General features: G+C 47.3%; 1 protein-coding gene across 3 annotated transcripts in view; it reads left to right on the plus strand.

Moving 5' to 3' along the window:
• The first annotated feature begins 719 nt into the window (after window positions 1–719).
• Window positions 720–22834, plus strand: part of BAALC (BAALC binder of MAP3K1 and KLF4) — a 90382-nt gene continuing 68267 nt past the window's right edge. The window contains exon 1 of one of the 3 annotated variants that reach the window (XM_058698742.1): window positions 720–1545. In XM_058698742.1, coding sequence (XP_058554725.1) covers window positions 1467–1545 — 79 coding nt within the window. In that variant the 5' untranslated portion in view covers window positions 720–1466. Of the gene's footprint in view, window positions 1546–4628; window positions 5050–22834 lie in introns of those variants that run through there. The other 2 variants (XM_058698744.1, XM_058698743.1) reach the window with 2 other exon arrangements.

Below are 22834 nucleotides of genomic sequence, written 5' to 3' on the forward strand. Positions count from 1 at the left end.
CCTGCACTCCTGGACTCCTGGCCTTGTGAACTAGCCATCCTCTGCCAGCAGCATCGGGCAGAATCTATTCCATCTAGTTGAGTCCTCTTTTCGTCTGATTATATTCTGACAGGGGCCTGCTGATTCTCAAACTGCTTTTCAGATTCACATGCTGTCAAAATCTTCCTGGGTTCAAGGTGAAGTTTCGATCAGGGAGAGCTGATGCTCGGATTTGGGACCATTGGTCTTGATAAACACTGTAGATGGCACCATGCAAAGCCATAGAAAATGCTCGTTCTCCAAACTCTGCCCTTTCTTTGCTGTAGAGAGAAGTAAGACTCCGTGTGTAGGGACTAAGATCTAGGCTCCAATCTTCCTCTTCCTGACATTTAGACCAACCTTTGGCAAATTTCTCAAACTTTCTTTGTTTCAGGTGAAGAGGAATTACAGAAACATTATTAATTCATCCAGTGTGACGTTAAAGGACATGGAGGGCTCTAAACGGCCTTAAGAACACGCAGTGCTGGGGCGCCTGGGTGGCTCAGTAGATTAGGCGTCTGACTTTGGCTCAGGTCAGGATCTTACAGTTGGTGGGTCTGAGCCCCGCATCAGGCTCTGTGCTGACAGCTCAGAGCCTGGAGCCTGCTTCGGATTCTGTGTCTCCCTCACTCTGCCCCTCCCCCTCTCATGCTCTGTTTCTGTCTCTGCCTCTCTCTCTCTCTCTCTCTCTCTCTCTCTCTCTCTCTCTCTCTCTAAGGAAAAAGGAAAAGAATATGTAGTGCTATGTGGATGTTTTACCAAAACCTTCTCTGGGTTTTTGGAATTCTCTTTGGAATTAGTCCTGTGGGAATATGCCTCTGTGGATCTCTTCTCGCCTCTAATTCAGTCCCCTTTTCTTCAAGCTGTTACAGTCTACAATCTGAAGTTCTGCCATTTTAAAAAATCACACAGCAGCCACCTCATCATCACCAGACTTTCCTCTCCAGGCCATTTTCTGGAGAATGTGGCTCATATTCCCTGGTGAGAGAACAAATCAGTTATTCATTACATCTTATCAATGAGCTAGGGCTACACAGAAAGGAAGTCTAATGAAATCAGAAACTTGGAAATACCAGCAACTGCTTTGTCCCGGGTTTTCATCTGGGGTGTAACAAAGTCCCACAGGACATTCCTCCAGGCTCTGAGATGAATGCTGAAGGCATTGAAAGCATTTGCTGAATCTCTTTAGTTAAATTAACTCCGAGGAGCTGACCTGTCTTCTCCTGAGAATTATTTGGTTTAAATATTAATGGGGGAGAATTTACAACGTTTAGTTTCACACTTCTATATAAATGTTTTGTGGTAACATATGCAATTATTTTCTTTTTCCACATGCGCAAAATTTTCTCTTTCACTCTCTCTAACCTCTTAATCCAAGTCAAAAACTCATTTATCTTCTTGCTGTTTTAATATTTCAGTTTCTCTTTCTTGTTTTCACTCTGGTTGTCATGTTTACCTGGCGTCTGTGTATCACCTCAACGCCAGGACCACAGATCTCCCCCGGGATGCATTCTTCAAAGGTGAGAGGTGAGTGAATGGGCCCATGTTCAATGACACCTGCTGACTCCCCCCCCCCCCCCCCCGCATCTGTGAAGAATGGAATTAGATTTTGTGCTTTGGGGTGCTAACTTTGAGCTCTTTTCCTTTACAACAAAATTACAATTTGTAGGTCAATGAGGATGTGTCAGCTAGTCAAGATTGGGGAACCGGAGGGATGCTCAGTGGAAACTACTTTAGAATCTTCCAGATGGAGGGCATGGGGGAGACTACAGCTCTGGTTTGCTTGCTGAATCTGGACTCATCTGGACTCAGGGGATCCTTGCTGAAGTTTGGCATTCAGGACTAAAGAGATTTACCTGGAATCTGCATCCTGGTGGCCAGAATTATTGCTCCTTTCGTTCCTCATTTGTATGACTTTTTCACTTGGCAAATTCAAAACGTATAAAGCAGTGAATCTGTCTGTATTCTTCTTTCAGATGACTGATCCTGAAGGCTTAGGGTCCTGCACAGCTTCTGTTCTATCCTAGACTGTGACTGTCTTACTCAAGGTCTCCTTTCTTCAGCTCACTACACTTGGGCAGAGAGCCCTGTGATGCTTGGCCAGATAAATAAGATCTGTAGGTAGAAGGGCTTTGGTCCCTAAAGCCCTCTGCTCCAGTTACCATAGAAACAAGCCAAGGGTGATACCCACCACAAGGGCTCTTAAAGCCACACATACTTTATTCTGAGAATCCCATCGCATTACAAATACCACTCAGCAATAGTTTTTATTTTTTATTTTTTTTTTTCAGCAATAGTTTTTAAAGGCATGATCTACTTCATTGCTCTGGATGGCTTTGACTAAGGCTTTCAATTCCCTGTTGCAACCCTCCCTCCTTTAAAATAATTATTTTTTGTTGTTGCTTTTAAACTTGATGGAAAAAAAATGACCAATTCATGCCAGTTGAGTTATAGATCCTGAACAGATGGTTTAAGATAATTTATTACATGTTACATATTTACATTTAATTTATTAGATTTATCCCTAAAGTTTGGGGAGAAAATTTAGTACCAACTAAAGAGTTATAATTAAAAGAGCACAGAGACAGGGTGCCTGGGTGGCTCGGTTGGTTAAGCATCCGACTCTTGATCTCAGTTCAGATCTTGATCTTAGGGTCTTGATCTCAGGGTCGTGAGTTCAAGCCCTATGTTAAAAGAGCACAGAGACAGCAGTCAGAGACCCCAAGCACTGATGAAAACTTTAACTCTATCAGAGATAACACTTTACTTTGTGACTTTGGGTGATACCACAAACCTCTCTGGCCACGATTTCCAGTTGGTAAAATCAAAGAACTGGATCAGCTGATCTCTAACTTTTTCTAGGTTCAAGAATTCTTTGAATTTGTGGTGTTATATAGTAGCAGAAGAGATTCCATGAAAAAAATAGAATGTTGCTCTGTCGACAATTATGTCAGAGAGTAATAAGCACTTTGTAGGAAGGTTGCTACTAACATCATAAAGGAAGGAAAAGGGAAGGAGGGAAAAGAAAAAAATACCACTTACCAAACTTCTGCTGTGTGCTAAGAAATTCAGAGACATTATCTCATGTGAAAACACATCATTTCAGAGATTTCCTCCTTAAGGGACAGAGATGCCATTTCTGCTTCTGGCCCCAAATGTGCGGGATAGCTAACACTGAGTGAATGCTTTCCGTGTGCCAGGCACTTTTCCAGGCACTTCGTGCATACTTACACAATTTATTATCCCCATTCACAGATGAGGAAATCGAGGCACAGAGAGGTTAGGTAACTTGCCCAAGGTCATGGTTGGTAAATGGCAGAGCCAAGCTCCAAAGTCAGAGAGTTGGGCTCTAAATCTGTGCTCGTAACCTTATCCCCATATTGTCTCTTTTCATTCATTCATTGCAGAAATATTTGATGAACACTGACTATTGGAAGGTAATGCCCTGGACTTCGTCTTATCTACTGGATGCTACATATTATAGACAATGAAGTCTACATTCTATACGTTATGTAGGATATGATGAATAACATGCCTATATTCTATATACTTTATAAGATGCATTAAGCTGTATACACTACTGTCTATATACAATGGGTAATAGACACGATTTATTATATGTACCAGCAGTGTTTTGCCATAATAGGTATTTAATAAATATATGTTGAATTAATGAATACAATACTCATTCAACATCATGTTCTATTCTGGCAGAGCTGGGTCACTGAGGGTTTATTCTTCCAGTTCTTCCCCTATCCTAGCCCTCTCCTTTAAGGGCAGTTTCCGTCTTTTACCAGGTGTTCTGGCTTTTTGGGGACAGGTAAATTCATTGGCCCACCCAAGTCTGAGCTCTAGTGTGCAACAAGGAGTCGAGAGTACAGTAGGAAATGAAGGAAGGGCTGACAGCTGGGCGATGGACAAAGGAATGGCAGGGCTGCAGGTGGGCTTGGAGGGAAGCCAGGCATGCCTCCCAGCCCCATCCAGAGAGGGTTTGCCTCATGCTCTGAGGTTCCTGGCCCTCTTTTGCTTTCTTGAAAACAAAGTTCAAAGTCGCAGAACTGGGAAGGTGTTAGTGATAAGCCTAGCCCAACTCTCTCAGAAATCATAGGCCCCACTCGCTACTCCCCAAACAAGGTAACAACCAGGCAAGGCCTCTGACTGTTCCTTAGCCACTAATTTTTAGTTGCAGTACTTTCTCCCCATTTTGGGGGTGGGGGGGAGCGGGTTGTCCTCAGCTCTGCTGCTTTTGAAACAAGCGGACAGACCGCTTGGGATCCCTTCCAAGTGCTTCAGTTCTCCCCAGGATGGATGGATGGATGGATGGAAGGAAGGAAGGGAGGGAGGGAGGAAAAGAGGGAAAGAAAGGAGGCAGGGTGGGAGGGAAAGCAGGGTGAACGGAAAAATGCATGAATAGATGAATGGATGAACAGAGGAGTGTGTGCATAGATGGATGCGCAGGACCCTGAGAGCGATAACGCCAGCCGGCCGGGCCGAAGCCCTCCTGAGACCCCCGCCTTCCTCCATTACTCTGGCCGCGGCTCCTGAGACCCCGGCCAGCCCCGGCCCTCCAAGGGAGGGAGTGGAGGACGAGGGCGAGGGGAGGGGAGCGGGGGAGGGGAGGGCCTTGGAGACCGAGAGGAGGGGCGCACGGGGAGAGGGCGCGGCGCGGGGGGCGACGGGCGCCGCGGGGGCCGGGCGCCTGGCTGCGGCGCGGGCGGGCGCGGGCGAGCCCGGGGACGCGATGTCGCCGCCGCCGCCGCCGACTCCTCGCCGGCCCGGGCTGCGCCGCCGGGGCTGAGCCACCGCCGGAGCCGAGCCACCGCCGGAGCCGCGAGCCGAGCGGCCGCCGGGCGCGCCCGCAGCGCGGGAGGATGGGCTGTGGCGGGAGCCGGGCCGATGCCATCGAGCCCCGCTACTACGAGAGCTGGACCCGGGAGACCGAGTCCACCTGGCTCACCTACACCGACTCGGACGCGCCGCCCAGCGCCGCCGCCACCGACAGCGGCCCCGAGGCGGGCGGCCTGCACGCGGGTGAGCGAGCCGGAGCGCGCCGGCCCCAGGCGCCGGGAGGCCGGGGCCGACAGGGAAGCGGGAGGGATGCGGGGCGCCGGGGGAGGGGGGGACGGGCGGGCAGCCAGCCAGAGATTTCTGTGCGGCAGGTGGGGGGCTGGGAGGTGGTGGTGAGGAGGACAGACCGACAGGACCTGCGTGCTGACAGACCCACGGACCCAGGCCCAGGGAGCGGGGGGAGGGGGGCAGCGCGAGCCCCTTGGAGAAGCTGAGCCCAGTCCCCGGGGCCACGGGGAACCCCGCGCTCTGCCTCCGCCCGCGCACACTCAGTGCGGGAACCGAAGCGTGGGGCTGGGAGGACACCCACCCGGCACGCACACCTGCGCGTCAGCCCACCCGCGCGCGGCGCGCCCCCCAGCCCCGCTCCCCGTGGACCCTCTCGGGCCGCGTCTGCCACCGCGGGCCGCCTGCCCCTCTCTGCCGTAATTTATAGACGAGGCGCCTGACCCAGATTGCCTGGGTGGAGTCTTCCTCGTCGCTTCCCCTTCGCTCCCGCAGGGCTTCGAAAACCAGAATCCCAGAACCCCCCCCCCGCTCGCCCCATCACTAGTTATGCACTTAAGCTGACTTCTGAAGCAGCTGTTCCAGAGCGAGGACTTCCCTCCCTACCCCTAGGTGCCTCGGTGCTTTATGTGGATTAGAACTATAAATTAAATACGCTTACCATTTCCCCTCCGGCAGAAATCTAATAGAAGGATCTGCAAAGAAGTTTCTGGTCCAGTCGCAGATCAGATTTTTTTTTTTTTTAAAGCAGACACTAATAATTGTAGAGTAGAGATGAACATTGACTCTTGCCAGAGACTGAACCTTTAGTCATCAATGTGTTGCTGTAAAAGGAAGAAAACCTCACTACTTATTAAATGAATGTTGTCAAAAGCCAGATCATTAGTGGCATAAAAATGTTTTGACTATTTACTGACTCCTTTAGGTTGTTGGCATTTTTGAATAATGAACTCTAAGATAGAAAATGAGGTTAATTTGAAGCATAATATCTATTGTAAGGAGGAAAAAATGTGAAATGCTCTTAAAAATTCAATACTACTAAACTCCTGCTTCCTACATAAGAGCTGCCACTTTAATCTTAAGAATCAGTCTCTCCATCTTTTAGGACCAGAACTGTCTCCTTTTTCACATGAACTTCGTGATTCCCTTTTTTATTTTTATTTTACTTTTTAATGTTTATTTATTTTTGAGAGAGGTGGGGGGAAGGGCAGAGAGAGAGGGGAGAGGACAGAGGATCTGAAGCAGGATCCAAGAGCAGAGAGCCCGATGGGGGGTGGTTTGAACTCATGAACTATTAGATCATGACCTGAGCTGAAGTCAGACACTTAACCAACTGAGCCACCCAGGCACCCCAGGGATTCCCTTCTTTAAAAGGTAAGTACTGTGGGTACAAGACTTAAGGGCAGTATTTGTCTCTAATGTTTCTGACTCATTGTAGCAATCATAATGGTTACTTTGTGTTGCTGGTGCTTTCAGCAAGTTTCCAAATTATGTGTTGGCTAAATTCAGGGTCAGAATGAGGATAAGACATAAACTTTCAGAGGGACCTGGTAAATGTTGGATTTAATAGCATTTCCCAATGAGGAGTGGTACTTCTCAGCAGAGTCAAAGGCCAGAGTTGCACTCCAAGGAAGAATGGTTTTCAAAGATCTAGTGTGAAAAAGAACAAAGTACAGTTTCAGGGAATGGTTGCCTTGGTGACTGGGAGTATGTGGTACATGTGTGTGCATGCATATGGGTATGAGATAGTTATTATGGGATGGCTAAATATTCATTTCCAGTGCTTATTCCTTTATTAGTCTGCCATCCTGACTCATATCCCATTGTGCCTCATGAGATCAGGTCCCTGCAACAGGTGGGACCTAGGACAAGCAAGTTTATTTATGGTGCCTTGCCGAATGTGGGACAGCCTTGCCCGATGGTGGTCCTGAAGACCTCCATCATTCCAGGACAGGACCCTAAAATTGGCAAGACTCTTAAATGGGAAGGATCACTTCGATTCACTAGAAATTTCCATCAGCCTCAGGGGAAAGGGACGTTTCTGAAGATCAAGATGAAATCAAGGCTTCCTTTGCAGTGCATTGGCATTCCCTAGGGCCTTTAGAAAAGTGGCTTGTTTCCTGTGAATTTTTCAGACTGGAAACTGGGCATCTGTAGTCAGAGTGGGTCATCCAAGGAAGCTACAAATCTCCTAAGTTTCAGCCACCCTGGGAGATTAGCCAGGACCCTTTATTCTTTTCATCCTCCCTGCTCCCCCTGCCTCACCCACCCCCTGCCGGTGTTCCACCCATGAATTCAGTCCTAGGCTTCTGGGCACCTTAATGCCCCACGGCAACTGTATTGTGATAGGAAGCCAGAGGGTACCATTTCCTGTTTCCATCAATCTTTGTCTGATGGGGGACAAAAGGAAAGACTGGATTTAAGACAGTCCAGATTGTAAAATCAGAAAAATGTCTTCATTACTAGCATTCCGGAGCTGAAAAGGGTCTCTGGAGGCTGGCTACCTATTCATGGTAGGATTCAATTAAATTGCCCCAGTTTGGACATTCTCTCAACCACTTCACCGCAATTATTTATCCCTTAGTCCTCAAGAGTCTTTTCTTTCTGTGCCCCTGGTCACTCTCCTTTAGTGTCAAGTTGAAGCCACCTTTCTTCTGGCCACCCCAACCTCAGGAGCCATGCGGGTGGGGAGTGGACTAATTCATCTTTATACCTCCGTGCTAGCACACTGTGGAGCACATGTGTGACCTCAGGTTGGGATATCACGCAGGTTTTCTGAATGAATAGGCACTTTGTCTAAAGGTACCCTGCATTCCTGTCAGCTCTTTCTAGATTCCCTCCTCCTTCTCTCTTCTTTTGGCCCTTGCTACTGAAGTTTGCCCACTTGGATCCATTTAACCTAGATTCTTCAAAGTGTCTTTGTCATCCCACAGCTGCTCTTTAAAACAGCACCCTATTCCATGGAAACACCCAGCCCAGTTCAAAGATTCCATTTCTTTCGTAGCACCCCTCCCCCCCCCAACTCTACACCCACGTCTACTGAAAAGTCCCATTTAAGCATGTCTGCTTGTACATCTCACTTCAGTTTCTCTTAGTCTAATCCAGACTGAGGCCATATCACATGATAGTGTTCAATAAATATTTGTTGGATCGATTCTGCATTTTACTGCAGGAAGCGGCAGGTGGGGGGGGGGGGCGGTTTCTGCCAGTCCCACGAAGGAAAGTTTCTTGCCTCCTCATTACTCAAAAAGTGGATCCAGAGCCTCTGGTTCCTATTTTTGGAGATCATCTCCAACAGCCAGCAAATTCAATTAGGTTTTTAGATTCTGCTATTAAGTAGCCTGGAATCGAAGACTTAGCCAAAACCACAGTATCTGATACCCATTGCTTCCCTGTGTCGCAGAAGCCTGTCTGTCACAGGAGGAAATTAAATTTATCTGACATGATTTAGTCTTCGTAAAATCAGTTTGCTGGATTGATTTTTACTTCTGTTGTCTGAGAGGGTCTCTCAGAAAGGGAGTCTCTGAGGTTGCCTTGCCCCAGCCTGCTCAGCCATTCCATACGTAACGTCCTAGATTTACCTCCATCTGATCATAAGTCCCTTAATTGCCCCTTTTTGTACTGTTAGGTATTTTCCTGGTTTCTCTAGGGAGTAAAACATTTCAAATGTCTCAAAAGCCCTTCTACTTTCCAGTTTTAAATTACTATAATACTATAATAATTTAAATTACTATAATAATTACTTTAGTAAATGCAAGTAATGGAGGATTACAAAATTAGAGACTCACAGCAAAACGGTTTACCTAAGTAAATTGATATACGTAAAATAAAGTGAAGAGCACTTAATGCTATCATCAGCTAATGTATATTGATGACTCACCAAGGGCCAGGTGCTGTACTCAGCAGCACTTAATGTAAATCATCTCACTTAATCCTAACGGCCGAGAAGAGGTAGGAACTGTGACCCTGTTTCTTTTACTAGCAAAGGCATGTGGCATAGAGTGTGTGAATGACCTTTCCCGGTCCAGTACTGGGATCCAGCTCTGCTGAATCCACAGCCCGTGCTCCTAAATACCGCTTTCTTGATTAATGGGAGATTCACTGCAGACTCGTTGCTTTTCCAGTTGATGGGACTCAAAGTCTAGTGTGATCTCTGGATACCCTAGTCTGGCCTCAGCACGGTTTTCTTCTGCAGCGTCCTTGAGGATGGGGTATGTCTTCCCTGGGCAAGGAGGCCTCCCCATACTTTTGTGGAGCAGTTCCCCTTGCAAGAAACTCTTCCTGCTGCCTTGTAAGTTCTACCTGGTGAGCTCCAGGCCCTTGTAACCAAGTCTTGTACAGGCAACTCGCAATATTTGAAGAAACCTGTTGCATCTCCTGTCGCCACTGATTCTGCGGCCCCCAAACACATGCATATCCGTCAGTCATTTCTCAGACTTGTGGGGACCTGACCACATACCTCCAAAGACGTTGTCTGGCTTGTCAAAGTCCCTCCTGATATAAGAGACCCGTTGTTAGTTCCAAGCTTGTGGTGTTAGCTGAGCAGCGTGGGGCAACATGTGGACACTGAACCTCTCCTGATGCAGGTAAAATCAGGTTAGGATTTGTTTTCCTGCGGCTGTTGTTGCCTGTTACCTTGATGACTCACATTAAACGTGTGATGAGTTAAAACCCTTAGGGCTTTCTTTCTAGTTAAATTTAAGTCCTGTGGCATCAGAGATGCCTGTGCTATATATCCAGCACCAACACCTGGAACAGAGACTGGAACATAGGTGGCACTCAGTAAATGCTTGCTGAATGAATGGTTTATTTCTCCCATAAATCCTGCATTCATACTATTGATTTCAGGAACCCAAAGTTGGGATTTTTAAATTTATTCCTATTAAAGTATATCTCGTTAGTTTCAGTTTAATGCTTAAATGTGGTGACCTTGATTCATCTTGATAGTGCCATTAAGACAGTATTCTAGGGGCACGGGGTGGCTCAGTCAGTTGAGTGACTCTTGATTTCAGCTTAGGTCATGATCTTAGGGTTGGGGATCGAGGCCCACATGGGGCTCTGTTCTGACAGTGGAGTCTTCTTAAGATTCTGTTTCTTTCTCCCTCTGCCCACCACCCCCCACCCCGCTTGTGCACGCTCCCCCTCCCCCCCGCCCGCTTTTCTCTCTCTCTCTCTCAAATAAATTTTTTTTAATTTTTTAATGTTTTATTATTTATTTTTGAGAGTGAGAGAGACAGAACACAAGTGGGAAAGGGACAGAGAGAGAGAGGGAGACACAGAATCCAAAGCAGGCTCCAGGCTCTGAGTTGTCAGCACAAGCCCGACGTGGGGCTCAAACTCACCAACTGTGAGATCATAACCTGAGCCGAAGTCAGACTCCCAACCGACGGAGCCACCCAGGCACCCCTCTCTCAAATAAATTTTAAAAAGAAGACAGTATCTTAGGTCTTTGTTTCCCTGTGTTGACAGACGAAAGATAAAAGACATTTATTTGCTCTCTCATTCGTTCAATATACATTAGGCACAAAGTTGATTAAGATTTGTTCCTTGAACCATAAGAAATAATATAGGGGCGCCTGGGTGGCGCAGTCGGTTAAGCGTCCGACTTCAGCCAGGTCACGGTCTCGCGGTCCATGAGTTCGAGCCCCGCGTCAGGCTCTGGGCTGATGGCTCGGAGCCTGGAGCCTGTTTCCGATTCTGTGTCTCCCTCTCTCTCTGCCCCTCCCCCGTTCATGCTCTGTCTCTCTCTGTCCCAAAAATAAATAAAAAATAAATAAATAAATAAAAATAAAACTTTAAAAAAAAAAGAAATAATATAGTGGAGACAGACACAGAGGTCACACACTTCAGGGCAGCATGGTCCATACTGGAATAGCATGGGGAAAGATGCTGGAGGAGTACAGGGGGCTGAGTAGTTCGATCTGGGTGTGTGGTGGGGGGTATACAGTGTGTGGACAGAGCCCTAAGGGAGTGTGCGTGGCAGACGAGGCAGGATTGTCCCTGCAGGCCTTCACCACCAGGGAGGTGAAGGGAGCTTACCCTGCTTCCTCTGTCCAGAGCAGTACCAGTGGAGAGCCCATCTGGGGTTTTCTGATGGCTACGGCTCCTCCTTGCCCCCCAGCTCCCTCTGTCTACCTGTTGCACCTGTGGTTATATTATTAATTAAAAAAAATTTTTTTAATGTTCATTTATTTTTAAGAGAAAGAGACAGAGTGCAAGCAGGGGAGGAACAGAGAGAGAGAGAGACACACAGAATCCGAAGCAGGTTCCAGGGTCTGAGCTGTCATCACAGAGCCCCAATGTGGGGCACGAACCCAGGAACCACGAGATCATGACCTGAGCTGAAGTCGGATGCTTATCGACTGAGCCATCCAGACGCCCCACTTGTGGTTATATTTTTGAATAATTTATTGATAAATGTCTGCCCCCTTAAGCATGACGAGCTTTATTAGTTAGGTAAGGGGTCTTTTTGCTGACCCTGGATCCCTGTGCCTAACACCGTGCCTGGCTATAGTAGGGCCTCAAGTGATCTCTCTTTAATGACTAAATCTCCTAAAATGACTGTGTGTTCATTTCTTTCTTCCGATAGTACCCACAGATGATGTTTTCATTCCTCAGAAGTTCCATCCGCTCATCCTTCTTGGGTTCTCATCTACCTGATGAGTTGTATAGTAGGAAAACACACCCACCCTTTTCTGCCCCCTTTGCCAAACACTAGCCTCTTTGTTACAAGGGTTGTTTTGCAACAATTGCTACGAAGAAAACAGGTGGGAGCAAATGCAGGCGGTTCATAAAGTTTAGGAAGTCTCACGTGCCCTGTCTCTTGGGCAGAGTTATATACATGCTGCCACAGTTTCTCCAGGGACCTTGTCCAGCCCCGTGGTGGCACCAGCCACACTGCATTGCTGGAGCTTACTCATGCCTCTGTCGCTCCAGTCAGCCTGTGAGCTCTGCCAGGTTGGGCACTGCGTGATTGGTGGTTGCGTGCCTGGCTCTAACAGTGAATAAAATGAATAGTTGGATGAATGATCCAGCTAAGCAAATGAAGTTTTGTCTTCCATCCTCTTTCCTGAGTCTGATCTTAGATGATTTTGTCTTAGAAATCAGTTACTGAACTGTGTCTGTGTTAGATACTAGACAGTCAATTCTGACTCTAACCCGAGATGAATGTAAGGTTCCAGACGTGGGCCCCACTTGGAGGAAGATAGTCCCCTCTCAGCTGGCAAGGAGTCTTTTCCTGGCTTATCCTGTAACTCAGCAGTCGACTCCTCAGGCTTAGACCACTAGGGGTCCTGCCTTTGCCTTGGGATCTATGTACCTGCCACACCTTCCTGCTGATAAGGCCTTTCTGTCCTTTAGTGCTGTTGGATGTCTGAGCCTGTTCGTGGCTGACGGTACCTGGACTTGCATCCCAGGAGCCTTTCTATATCAGCTTCTACCACTCTCAGAAGACCACTGACTTCTACTGCAAAATCCTATCCCTGCAGGGACTCCTACCGAGATTCTCTGGCTAGTCCGAACACCTCCTTGGCTTCCGTCTGGAGAGGAGGCTAGATGGGTGTATCCCCAGCCTACATTATGATCTAGTCCCTTCCAGCTTAGCTGCCGCCAACATTCACCTCCTTACATGCTCTCCTTCCTCTTTGCCCCCCAACCACCTCCATCTCTCTGTTATGGGCTCAACTATCTGTCCCCCAAATTTCTATGCTGAAGTCTGAACCCCCGGTATATCAAATGTGACCTTATATGGAGATAAGGTCTTTACAGAGGTTAAAGTGAGGTCATTAGCGGAGCCTGGGTGGCTCAGTTGGTTAAGCATCCAACTTTGGCTCAGGTCATGATCTCACGGTTTGTGAGTTCGAGCCTCACGTTGGGCTCTGTGCTGGCAGCTCAGAGCCTGGAGCCCGCTTTGGATTCTGTGTCTCCCTTTCTTTCTGCTCCTCCCCTGTTCACGCTCTGTCTCCCTCTCCTTCAAAAGTAAATAAACATTAAAAAAAAAATTAAAAATGAGGTCGTTAATATGGGCCCTAATCCAATGTGATTGATGTCCTTATACAAAGGGAAATTTGGACACACTGACACACAGGGAGAATACCATGTGAAGATAAAGGCAGAGGTTAGGGTGATGCTTCTATAACCCAAGGAACACCCAAAATTGCCAGCAAGCCACCAGGAGCTAGGAGAGAGGCACGGAACAGATTCTCCCTCCCAGAAGGAGAAGGAAGCTTCCTGATCTCAGATTTCTAGTCTCAGACTTGTGAGACAATAAATTCCTGCTGCTTAAGCCACCAGTTTGTGGTACTTTCTTACAGCCGCCCTAGAAAACTAACATAAATGTATTGATGAGCTCTACTGTTGTGAACACTTGGAAATAAGGAGAGAGAGGGTTTCTGTTGTCACTACCTCACTCTCCCTTCCGCGATTGGTCGATTGGGTCAATTACCTGGTCGTTTAAATTCAAATAATTCCTGAGCATCCAACACACGTGAGAATTTTTCTTTGGGACGTTAGTTTACATAACTCTCTAAAATAACCTCCTAAACCATTGTCATCCCCATTTACCAGATGAGGAACCTGGGGGTTCAGTGAGGTTGAGCAAGGTCACCCACCGGGAAGTAGGAAAGCCCACATCGGAATTCAGGGGTCCTGTTTTTAAATCCAGGGCCGTGTCTGTTATGCCATAGCTGCTTAGCATGGATTTAGTGTCCTCCTCCACCCCCTCTGCCTTGAGCTGTTTTGAAAAACTTCTTGGAGTGCCAGCCTCCTGCCAGCATTTACAAGGCTGAGGACACAAGTCCTTGAGGAGGGCTCCATTGCCCCCTCTCTGGGCTGAGCTCCCTGAGCAGGGCTGCAGAGAGGGCTCGGAAAAGCATCAGTCATCTGATGGGCTCCTTAAAGATGAACGGTCTTTGGGCAGAATAATATACATGTTTTCAGCTTTCAAATGCAATGGATATTCCTTAAGAAACTTCAGGAAGTACAGAGAAGCACACAAGGGAATAGCGCCTCCGTCAGCATCTGGGTTTCACCCTCAGGTCCTGTATCTGGGTTATGCAGGGCATCTTTGATCTTCTGTGCGGACTATGTTTAAAGTTTGGGGGTATAGGAACAATTCCTCAAATTTCTTGAGAGCTCAGAGGCCAAGAAAAAAAAAGTTGTTTTGTTTTTCTTTGTGTTCAGGAAAATATTTGGAGGTAGTGGCAGCCAAAGTCTAGTTTGAATGGAGGAAGAGGTGAGGGTGGGGAAGGCCATGGGTAAGTGAGGGGATTTTTCTCCCTTTTTCTCTTTTAATACTAAGCACATACAGTTGAATTCAGGTAAATTACATACGAGGCAAATGCATACTGTGACTCCACTGTTTGCCATTTTCCTACATCCCTCTGCCATCCCCCACAATTGGCTCGGGCAGAGTTTTATTTTTTTTTTAATGTTTTATGATTTGCTTTTGAGAGTGAGAGAGACAGAGCACACGTGGGGGAGGAGCAGAGAGAGAGGGAGCACGGAATCGGAAGCAGGCTCCAGGCTCTGAGCTGTCAGCACAGAGCTCGATGTGGAGCTTGAACTCATGAACCGCGAGATCATGAGTCAGATGCTTAACCAACTGAGCCACCCATGCGCCCCCCCTTAGATTTTTTTTTTTAAATTTAGCTCCATCTTGTTTACAAATACTACCAATTTCTCCAAGATTCTGGGATTAGGTTGTCTGTTAGTCTTAATTTCGGGTGATTGTGAGTCTTGGTCTTTTTCTGTCTTCGTAGGCATTTCAGTGGGCAGTTGGGCAAGATGGAGTGGGTAGCTCGTAGCCAGATGCCCTTCAGCCCCAAAGTCCAACCCAGAGCCTGTTGGCCTTCTCCTCTACGCCACTGCTCCAGCCTGTGATCCATTCTCACCCACGGGACTACCCAGCCTGATCTGCTGTCCATTGACCATTGCACATGCTTCCTCCTCTTGAGTGAGCCCACTTCTGACACCCGTCATCACCTCCAGTCCCTGGACCTTTCTGGGCTCTCTTCTCTATCATCATCTTCCTTCTTATTTTGCTTGAAGGTTATAGTTCACTGGTTAAGGAACTCGACTTTGACAGCAGATATTTACCAGCTTTGTGACCTTGAGCAAGTTTCTTAGCTTGTCCGGATCGCTGTTTCCACGTTAGGGTAGGAATCATCGTTGAATGAATGTGTTCACAAACGTGAAGTGTGAGGTCTTTCAGTGCTGCCATTCTCGTACCCAGGTTCTCCCACCTCTTCAGTATTGCCCTGGGCTCGCCATGCCAGTTTCAAACCTGGGGTTTGCTCTTCCCCTGTGCTCCTTACATGCCTGTTTCTGAGCTGCCTGGCATTGCTGGAGCAAGTCATAGGTACCGGTGATCGCACCCAAGGGCCATTCATTCTCTAGAGCCTCAGTGTTCTTACCACTTCTTGGCAATTCTGTTAATTCCTTATTAACATGCTGTGACAGTCCCCGTGTGATAGCTCCTGACACAGTCCTATTCTTTCCCTCTGAATACTAAAAGAAAAAAAAAAAAATCAAAGACTTGCTGCAAATTCTCCCATCTTTCCCTCGAATCACCTGCTGTATGTCCTTCCGGGCACCTCAGTATTTTAAAACCATCTTTAGCCCCCTGCCCTCATCTCTGCCTGTTTGGATTCTAAAGTGCACTGACGAGGTTGTTCCTTGTCACTGTAGGTGAGGACATCACAGGCCATCCTGTTCTGCAGGGTGAAGGTCTACTGTGTGGTCCATCGGCCGTCCCTGAGTCCAGGCCACTATCCTGTTTTACTTGCACCTCAGCAATAGCCTGCTTCTGTTCTCGCCCTGGGCAAGTCATTATTCATGTTAGAGGGAGAAAAATCTTCCAAAAACATGTATCAGGTCTTGTCACTCACTTGTGAGTGACCGCTCTGGTAGCTTCCCAATCTGTCATATGTAGAATAAAACCGCACTCCTTTCCTCAGCTTCCATGCCCCCGTCCCAAACAGCTTCTCCAGCTTTGCCTACCCTGCTCTCTCTCTCTCTCTCTCTCTCTCTCTCTCTCTCTCTGTGTGTGTGTGTGTGTGTGTTTGTGTGTGTCTCACCGAGTTCCAGCCATGCTGGCTTCCTCTTTGTTCTTTGAACGCCCTCACCACTTTCCTGGGGCGCTTGCTGGAATGTGCCCCCCCCCACCCCCTCTTTCCCTGGTTGACTCCACCTCACCCTTCAGCTCTCAGTTCAGATGTCACCTCCTCAGAGACACCAGCCTTCCTCAGTTACATCTGATTATTTGTTTCTTTTGATCCCCAAGCCTGCCATTGTGTTGTTCATTTACTGTCTGTTTCTTCTTTACTCCGTCACTCCAGGAGGTAAAGATCACATTCTGCAGATCACATTCACTGCTGTAGCCCAAGTACTTAGCACCCTGCCCAGCACAGAGTGGGCACTTAATGAATATTTGTTGAAGGGAGCCCTCCTCATCTTTTGTGTCAGTAAGGAATTGCATGTGGTGGCGCAAACAGAATCCAGTTTAGCAAGGAGAGGCTTTATTTTTTGCCCTTCACAGAAGTCGTGGGCAGCTGCACTGCTCAGGAATGCCATCAAGGACCTGGGCTCTGTAAGTTTACTGCTTTGCCATCTGCGGTGTGTGTGGATTTCTTTCTCATAGTTGCCAGGGGTTGTAGCATCTTACTTTAGATAGGAAGAAGGGGGAAAACCAGAAAGGCATGCTCTACCTGAGTCTACTTCTTTTTATCTGAAAAATGACAGCTTTCCCAGAACCCAGTAAGTTTTGCTTGAGTCTCATTGGCCGGAACTGTGTTATTACCTGGCTGTCCCTGGCTGTAAGACAGTCTAGGAGATCGGGACTTTCAGTTGGGCACGTACACCCTAAAGATATATCATGATCCTTTTGGCAAAGAAAAAAAGGGGGGGAATGGATGTTGGGTAGGCTGCCTGCAGGGCAACTATGCCTTTCATCCTAAGGCTACGTGAGAGAGGAGAGAAGATTAGAAGGAGAAAGGGGAGGAGGAAAGAAAGGAAGGGGAAAGGGGGAAAGGGAAGTGAGGAGGGGGAGGTCTGCTAGAAACCAAAGGAGCATAATACTGGTATTAAGATTTTGCCATACTGCTACTACAACTAATTGGTGTTTTTAGCATGTTTTACCATGTGCCAGATGAGTTCACAAAGGTTGATACTTGCTGAGAAAATCACATGTGCTAATAATGAACTAATTCTAGAGCTAATACAAGAACTTAAACTTAAAGCTTCCAGAATAGTCTTTTAACATCAAACTCTGTGTGGTGTACCTGAGATGTGCATTGGGCTTTCCTTTGTTTTCTGCTTCATTTTCCAGCAAAGTTAATGCCAGCCGGAAACTGATGTGCCAGCTGATGTTCTGTGGCACCAATTTCCAATCAGCGGGAACATTTGTGGAGGCTCGCTGTGCAGGGTCACACTGATGCTCAGGCTGGGGGCTTCTGTTAGAGAAGCAACAGATGGCCGGTTGGCTAATACAAAGACTTGACGGTAAATCCTGCAGAAATCTAGAAAACCCACCCCACTATTGTCTCCAGGGCTTGTGGACTTTAGGGCATGAGGAAACTGAAAGGATTTGAAGAAAACAGCAGGGCTGTTTGGGAAATTGGTCGTCATAACAACAGGGCACAGGCTACAGTGAAAGCGGCAATTGCCCGCACGCCCTTCATAAGGGGGGCGATTCAAGTTGAAGCACGAAACCAACGCCTCATTAAATGACTACATGCAAGGATTGCTTTTCAGGGACAGTCTTCGGAGCAGCCAAGCTCAGATTTGCTTGGCTGTGGTGATAAATGATGTGTGTGCAAACACAAATGAACACAGCCACTGCCATGAGCATGGCTCCCATTAAGTGCGTGCCCAGCATGTGCCAGGCACTGCATATTTATTACCCAATTCTCTTATCCCTATTTTACAGATGGGAGAAGTCAGATTGGCGAGGGGACTTGCCCAAGGGCTTGAAGACTGTAAGTGGCCGAGTGAGGTTTGGAACCCAGCTCTGTCTCATTCTGAGCCCCGCGCTCTTCCTCTGGGCCAACCCCCTAACTGATCACTAGCTCTGGTCCTCATTGACTTTCAGCTGGACATTTGCAACAGCCTTCTGACCTGTCCCCCGAGCCCCAGTCACTGCCACTCCAGTATCTTTCACATCATTGCCGGGTGAATATTCCCGAAGCATAACTGGGATCATTATGGGGTTATTCTCCTGCTCAGAGCCTTTCATGATTTTTCTTTGCCAAATGAGACTGCAAATGTCTTAGCCTGGCATTTAAGGCTTTCTCTCCAGCCTGGTCTTCCACCAGCTGTTTGCAGATCCTCTACACTTATCACGACTCAGGGCTGCCTTTTGCCTGTAGCACCTTATCCTGTTGCCCCCCCCCCCCCCCCCCACCACCCCTGAAAGCCCCACAGCCCCTGTGTGCCTGCCTCAGTCGTGTGTTCCCTTCTAGTGCACACGCAGTGCACTTACTCTGTTTTGCATCTTCTTATTTATGGCTATGACCCCTGTCTGATGTCATACCGCGTACTCTTACAGACTGTCGGGAAATAGACTGAGATGGACTTTTACTGGGGAGAGCTTTAGGGAGGAACACCTGTGAGGGGTGAGGGAGGCGGGACTGGGCTAAGGGCGAACTTGAATTGCTGGGGGCTCTGGAGATATTGTAAGGAGAGGCGCTGTCACCCTATACCAGCCAAGTATCAGCTGCAGTCTGCCCCTAGCAAGGGGAAGTGACCTTGGGTGGGGCCACTTCCTTCCACAGAGGGCAATTCCTCCAGAGGCGCTCAGCTGTGAGCCTTCAGTGGTCGCCTCTCCCGGCCGCTTGAGGATCTGGTGTCAGTCCTGCAGGGAGATCCTGGGAGGGACCACACTCCTTATTTCTCAGTTGGCTTCCCTGGTGGCTACACATCACATTTACTTGGGGAACATAAACAAAAGGCCCCACCCTGAGACTTCTGCTGAAAGCCAGCCGGTTTGACAAGTTCTCAGGGCAGAGTGAAATTCCCTTGGTCAACGTGGGGCCTAAGACTCTGCATTTCTAACAGGGGCCCAAGTGACGCTGATGCTGCTGGCCCATGGACCTCTCAGAGAAAAGCGGGTCCTAGATCACAGGTTGGCAAACCTTAGCTGTAAAGGGCCGAGTGGTAAACACTTTAGGCTTTGTGGGCCACGTGATCTTTGTTGCAGCTATTCGGCTTTGCTGGTTTTAGCACCAAAGCGGCCACGGGCAACACATAAATGAATGACCGTGGCTCTGTGGCAATGCCCATTCCTGTCCTAGGTGATTCCGAGGCTCAGCCAGCTTCAAGAGCCAGTGTCTTTAACCCTCAAGGCAGCGTGGAAGAGAGAAAAGGACTGGGCTTGCAGTAACTAGTTCCAGCCCTCAAATGCACCTCTCACTAGCTTAGCACATACTGAGCCCTTAAACAATGTCGGTGGAATGAGCAGATAAATGGGACTAAGTGCACTTCTTACCTTGAAGGCAATGTTTTAAGTATTTTATTTTTGAGAGAAAGGGCGTGAGTGGGGGGAGGGGCAGAGAGAGAGAGGAGAGAGAGAATCCCAAGCAGGCTCTGTGCTGTCTGCCCGCACAGAGCCCGAAGCGGGGCTCGCACTCGCAAATCGTGAGATCATGACCTGAGCCGAAACCAAGAGTCGGACACTTACCTCACTGAGCCACGCAGGCTCCTCTTACCTTGAAGGCAGTTTTTGAAGGTTGTTAAATTATCTCTGATAACATTAGATCATTAAGATACTAGATATTTTATTATGCAAATCATGCTCTTGAGTCGAGTGGGGTCTGGGAAGCAGACCGTATCCTGGGGGAGTAAGGTGCCCGTTCTCTGGGGAGTTGCCCCTGCCTTGGGCTTCCAGGAACTGGGACTCTTCCATCCCTTCAGCACAGGTCACTGTTGGTTCAGTGTCGTGAGATGCCACCTCCAGGGATGCCTTTCCCAGCTGGCAATTCTTCTAAGAGAGTAGTGCTGCTTCCAGGAGGTGTGAGGAATAATCATCTCCCTGGGGTCTCTCTGAGCTTTACCTTCCTGTAGCTCTCCTTTTCCCTCACAGGCTGTGACGCAGGAGCTGGGAGTGTTTAAAAAGTCGCCACACGTCTGGTTGGTTGTGAGTCTGGGCAGCTGATGAATGGGTTGTTTTTCTGAATCAGGTGCTCCCTTGTAGAGACACGGGCTTCTAGACATTACATAAGGCTGCAGAAAACATCCAGTGAACTTAGAGAAAAAGGATCATTTAAATAGAAGCTGCCAAAAATGTTAACAAAAGAGACCCAGGGAGAGTGTGTCCAACCCAGTTAGTTTTATTTTTTTCTTTTGCACAGGAATTCAAAATTCAAACACCGACTATTGGTGGAACCCCCGAATCCCATAGCCACAAGCAAAAAATCAGTGGGAAATGTAATAAAAACTTAAATAAGAAGGTGATTTAAAGATACGTGCCGTCTCGCGTGCACACACACACACATACATAACACACAGACACACACAGACACACACACGCCTGCAATTATATCTTCAACTGAGCATTGTTCTCCCCAGTCATTGGTGTCCCCAGTGACACCAGAGGCTTGCAATTGCTCAGAACAATTCTGGAATCCCTTCGTTGTAGCCTCAGGCATTTTTTAAACACAATATTCAAACATATACAAAAGTTTAAGACCTTAACATGGCACACACATATTTCAAACATATATATACTTGAGAGAATGGTATAATGAGCTCCCACGTACCCATTACCCAGCTTCAACAATTCTTGGTGCATGGCAGATCTTGTTTCCTCTGTACTTCCATGCCCCTTCACCAGCTGGATTAGTGTGAAGCAGATTCCAGAAGTCATGTCACTTCATTCATAAATACTTTCATATGGATCTCCAAAATATAAGGACTCTTTAAAAAAAATTTTTTTTTAACGTTTATTTATTTTTGAGACAGAGAGAGACAGAGCATGAACAGGGGAGGGGCAGAGAGAGAGGGAGACACAGAATCTGAAACAGGCTCCAGGCTCCGAGCTGTCAGCACAGAGCCCGACGCGGGGCTCGAACTCACGGACCGTGAGATCGTGACCTGAGCCGAAGTCGGACGCTTAACCGACCGAGCCACCCAGGCGCCCCTATAAGGACTCTTTTAAAAATGAGGGGCGCCTGGGTGGCGCAGTCGGTTAAGCGTCCGACTTCAGCCAGGTCACGATCTCGCGGTCCGTGAGTTCGAGCCCCGCGTCAGGCTCTGGGCTGATGGCTCGGAGCCTGGAGCCTGCTTCTGATTCTGTGTCTCCCTCTCTCTCTGCCCCTCCCCCGTTCATGCTCTGTCTCTCTCTGTCCCAAAAATAAATAAAAAAAAACGTTGAAAAAAAAAAAATTTTTAAAAATGATATGTAAGTTTGGGCCATAGGAAATGGTCATTTCTTTAAGTCGAAATGGTGGAATATCGGCAATTTTATAGGCTTCGACCTTATAGCCACAATACCATTATTACACCTAACAATTAATGAAAATTCCTTAATTCTCTAATTTAACCAAAACTCATTCATATTTAAATTTTGCCAATGGTCTCGTAAATGTTTTTTTGTCTACAACTGGTTTGTTTGAATCAGGGTACAAAAAATGCTCACCCTTTGTATTTCACTCATCTTTTTCTTAAATTTCCATCAATTTATATAGGTTTCCCATTTCCTCCTTCCCCCTTTCAGTTTTTATTTGTTGAGGAAACCTATTTTTTTGTTCTGTTTCTCCCCCCCCCCTTTTTTTTTTGGATTTTGCTGATTGCACGCCTATGGTGTTAACATGTATCCCCATATTCCCTGTAAACTAGTAATTAGAACTGCAGGCTTGGGGCGCCTGGGTGGCTCAGTTGATTGGGCGTCTGACTTCGGCTCAGGTCATGATCTCATGGTCCGTGAGTTCAAGCCCGCGTCGGGCTCTGTGCTGTCAGTTCGGAGCCAGGAGCCTGCTTCAGATTGTGTCTCGCTCTCTCTCTCTGCCCCTCCTCTGCTCATGCTCTGTCTCTACCAAAAAAATGAATAAACATTAAAAAAAATTAAAAAAAAAAAGAACTGCAGGCTTGATGGGGTTCAGGGCCAGTTTTGGGGGGACAAGAATGCCTCCTAAGTGATGGTGTACTCTTCCTGCTGTAATGCATCAGGAACGGCACAGCATCTGGTAAGCTCTCATTGCTGTGAAGTCAAGACTAGCTGTGCCAACCTGATCCATCTATTATAAAGCATCTCATCAGCTTCCTGTTGCTGATAATCATTCCCTACGTCTGTTATTTTACTAGGAATCACAAAAACGGTAATATTCGAACATTTCTTCAACATTTATTAGCTGGAATCCTTGTAATAAAGGAGAACTTTTCCTTATTGCCCATTCGGTTTCCCTGAAAAGGTGGCGTAAGTGCCTGTTTCTTTCCCTTCAATGATTGGTTTTCAGGGTGTTCCCTAGTTTCTTCAAAGGTAATCAATGAGTATTTTAAAAAATATCATTATGGATTTATGGGTTTTAGCATACGTGATGAGTTTTACTTCATAATATTTGTTATTATTTTGTGTGTGTGCTCAAATTGTCCTATCTTTGACTAGTGGGAGCCCCTCAGTTTGGTTCCTGACTTCTGCACTAGTCTTTAATGGTCCTTGCTCTGTAGCACGACTCCTTTTCCTAGGCTTAGCTTGTAGTTTGCCTATGCTAGCCTTACGATTAGCCATTTTTCTGAAGCCCTGGTTTCTTTC

Source organism: Neofelis nebulosa, chromosome 14 (assembly GCF_028018385.1).
Source record: "Neofelis nebulosa isolate mNeoNeb1 chromosome 14, mNeoNeb1.pri, whole genome shotgun sequence".
Taxonomy (NCBI): domain Eukaryota; kingdom Metazoa; phylum Chordata; class Mammalia; order Carnivora; family Felidae; genus Neofelis; species Neofelis nebulosa.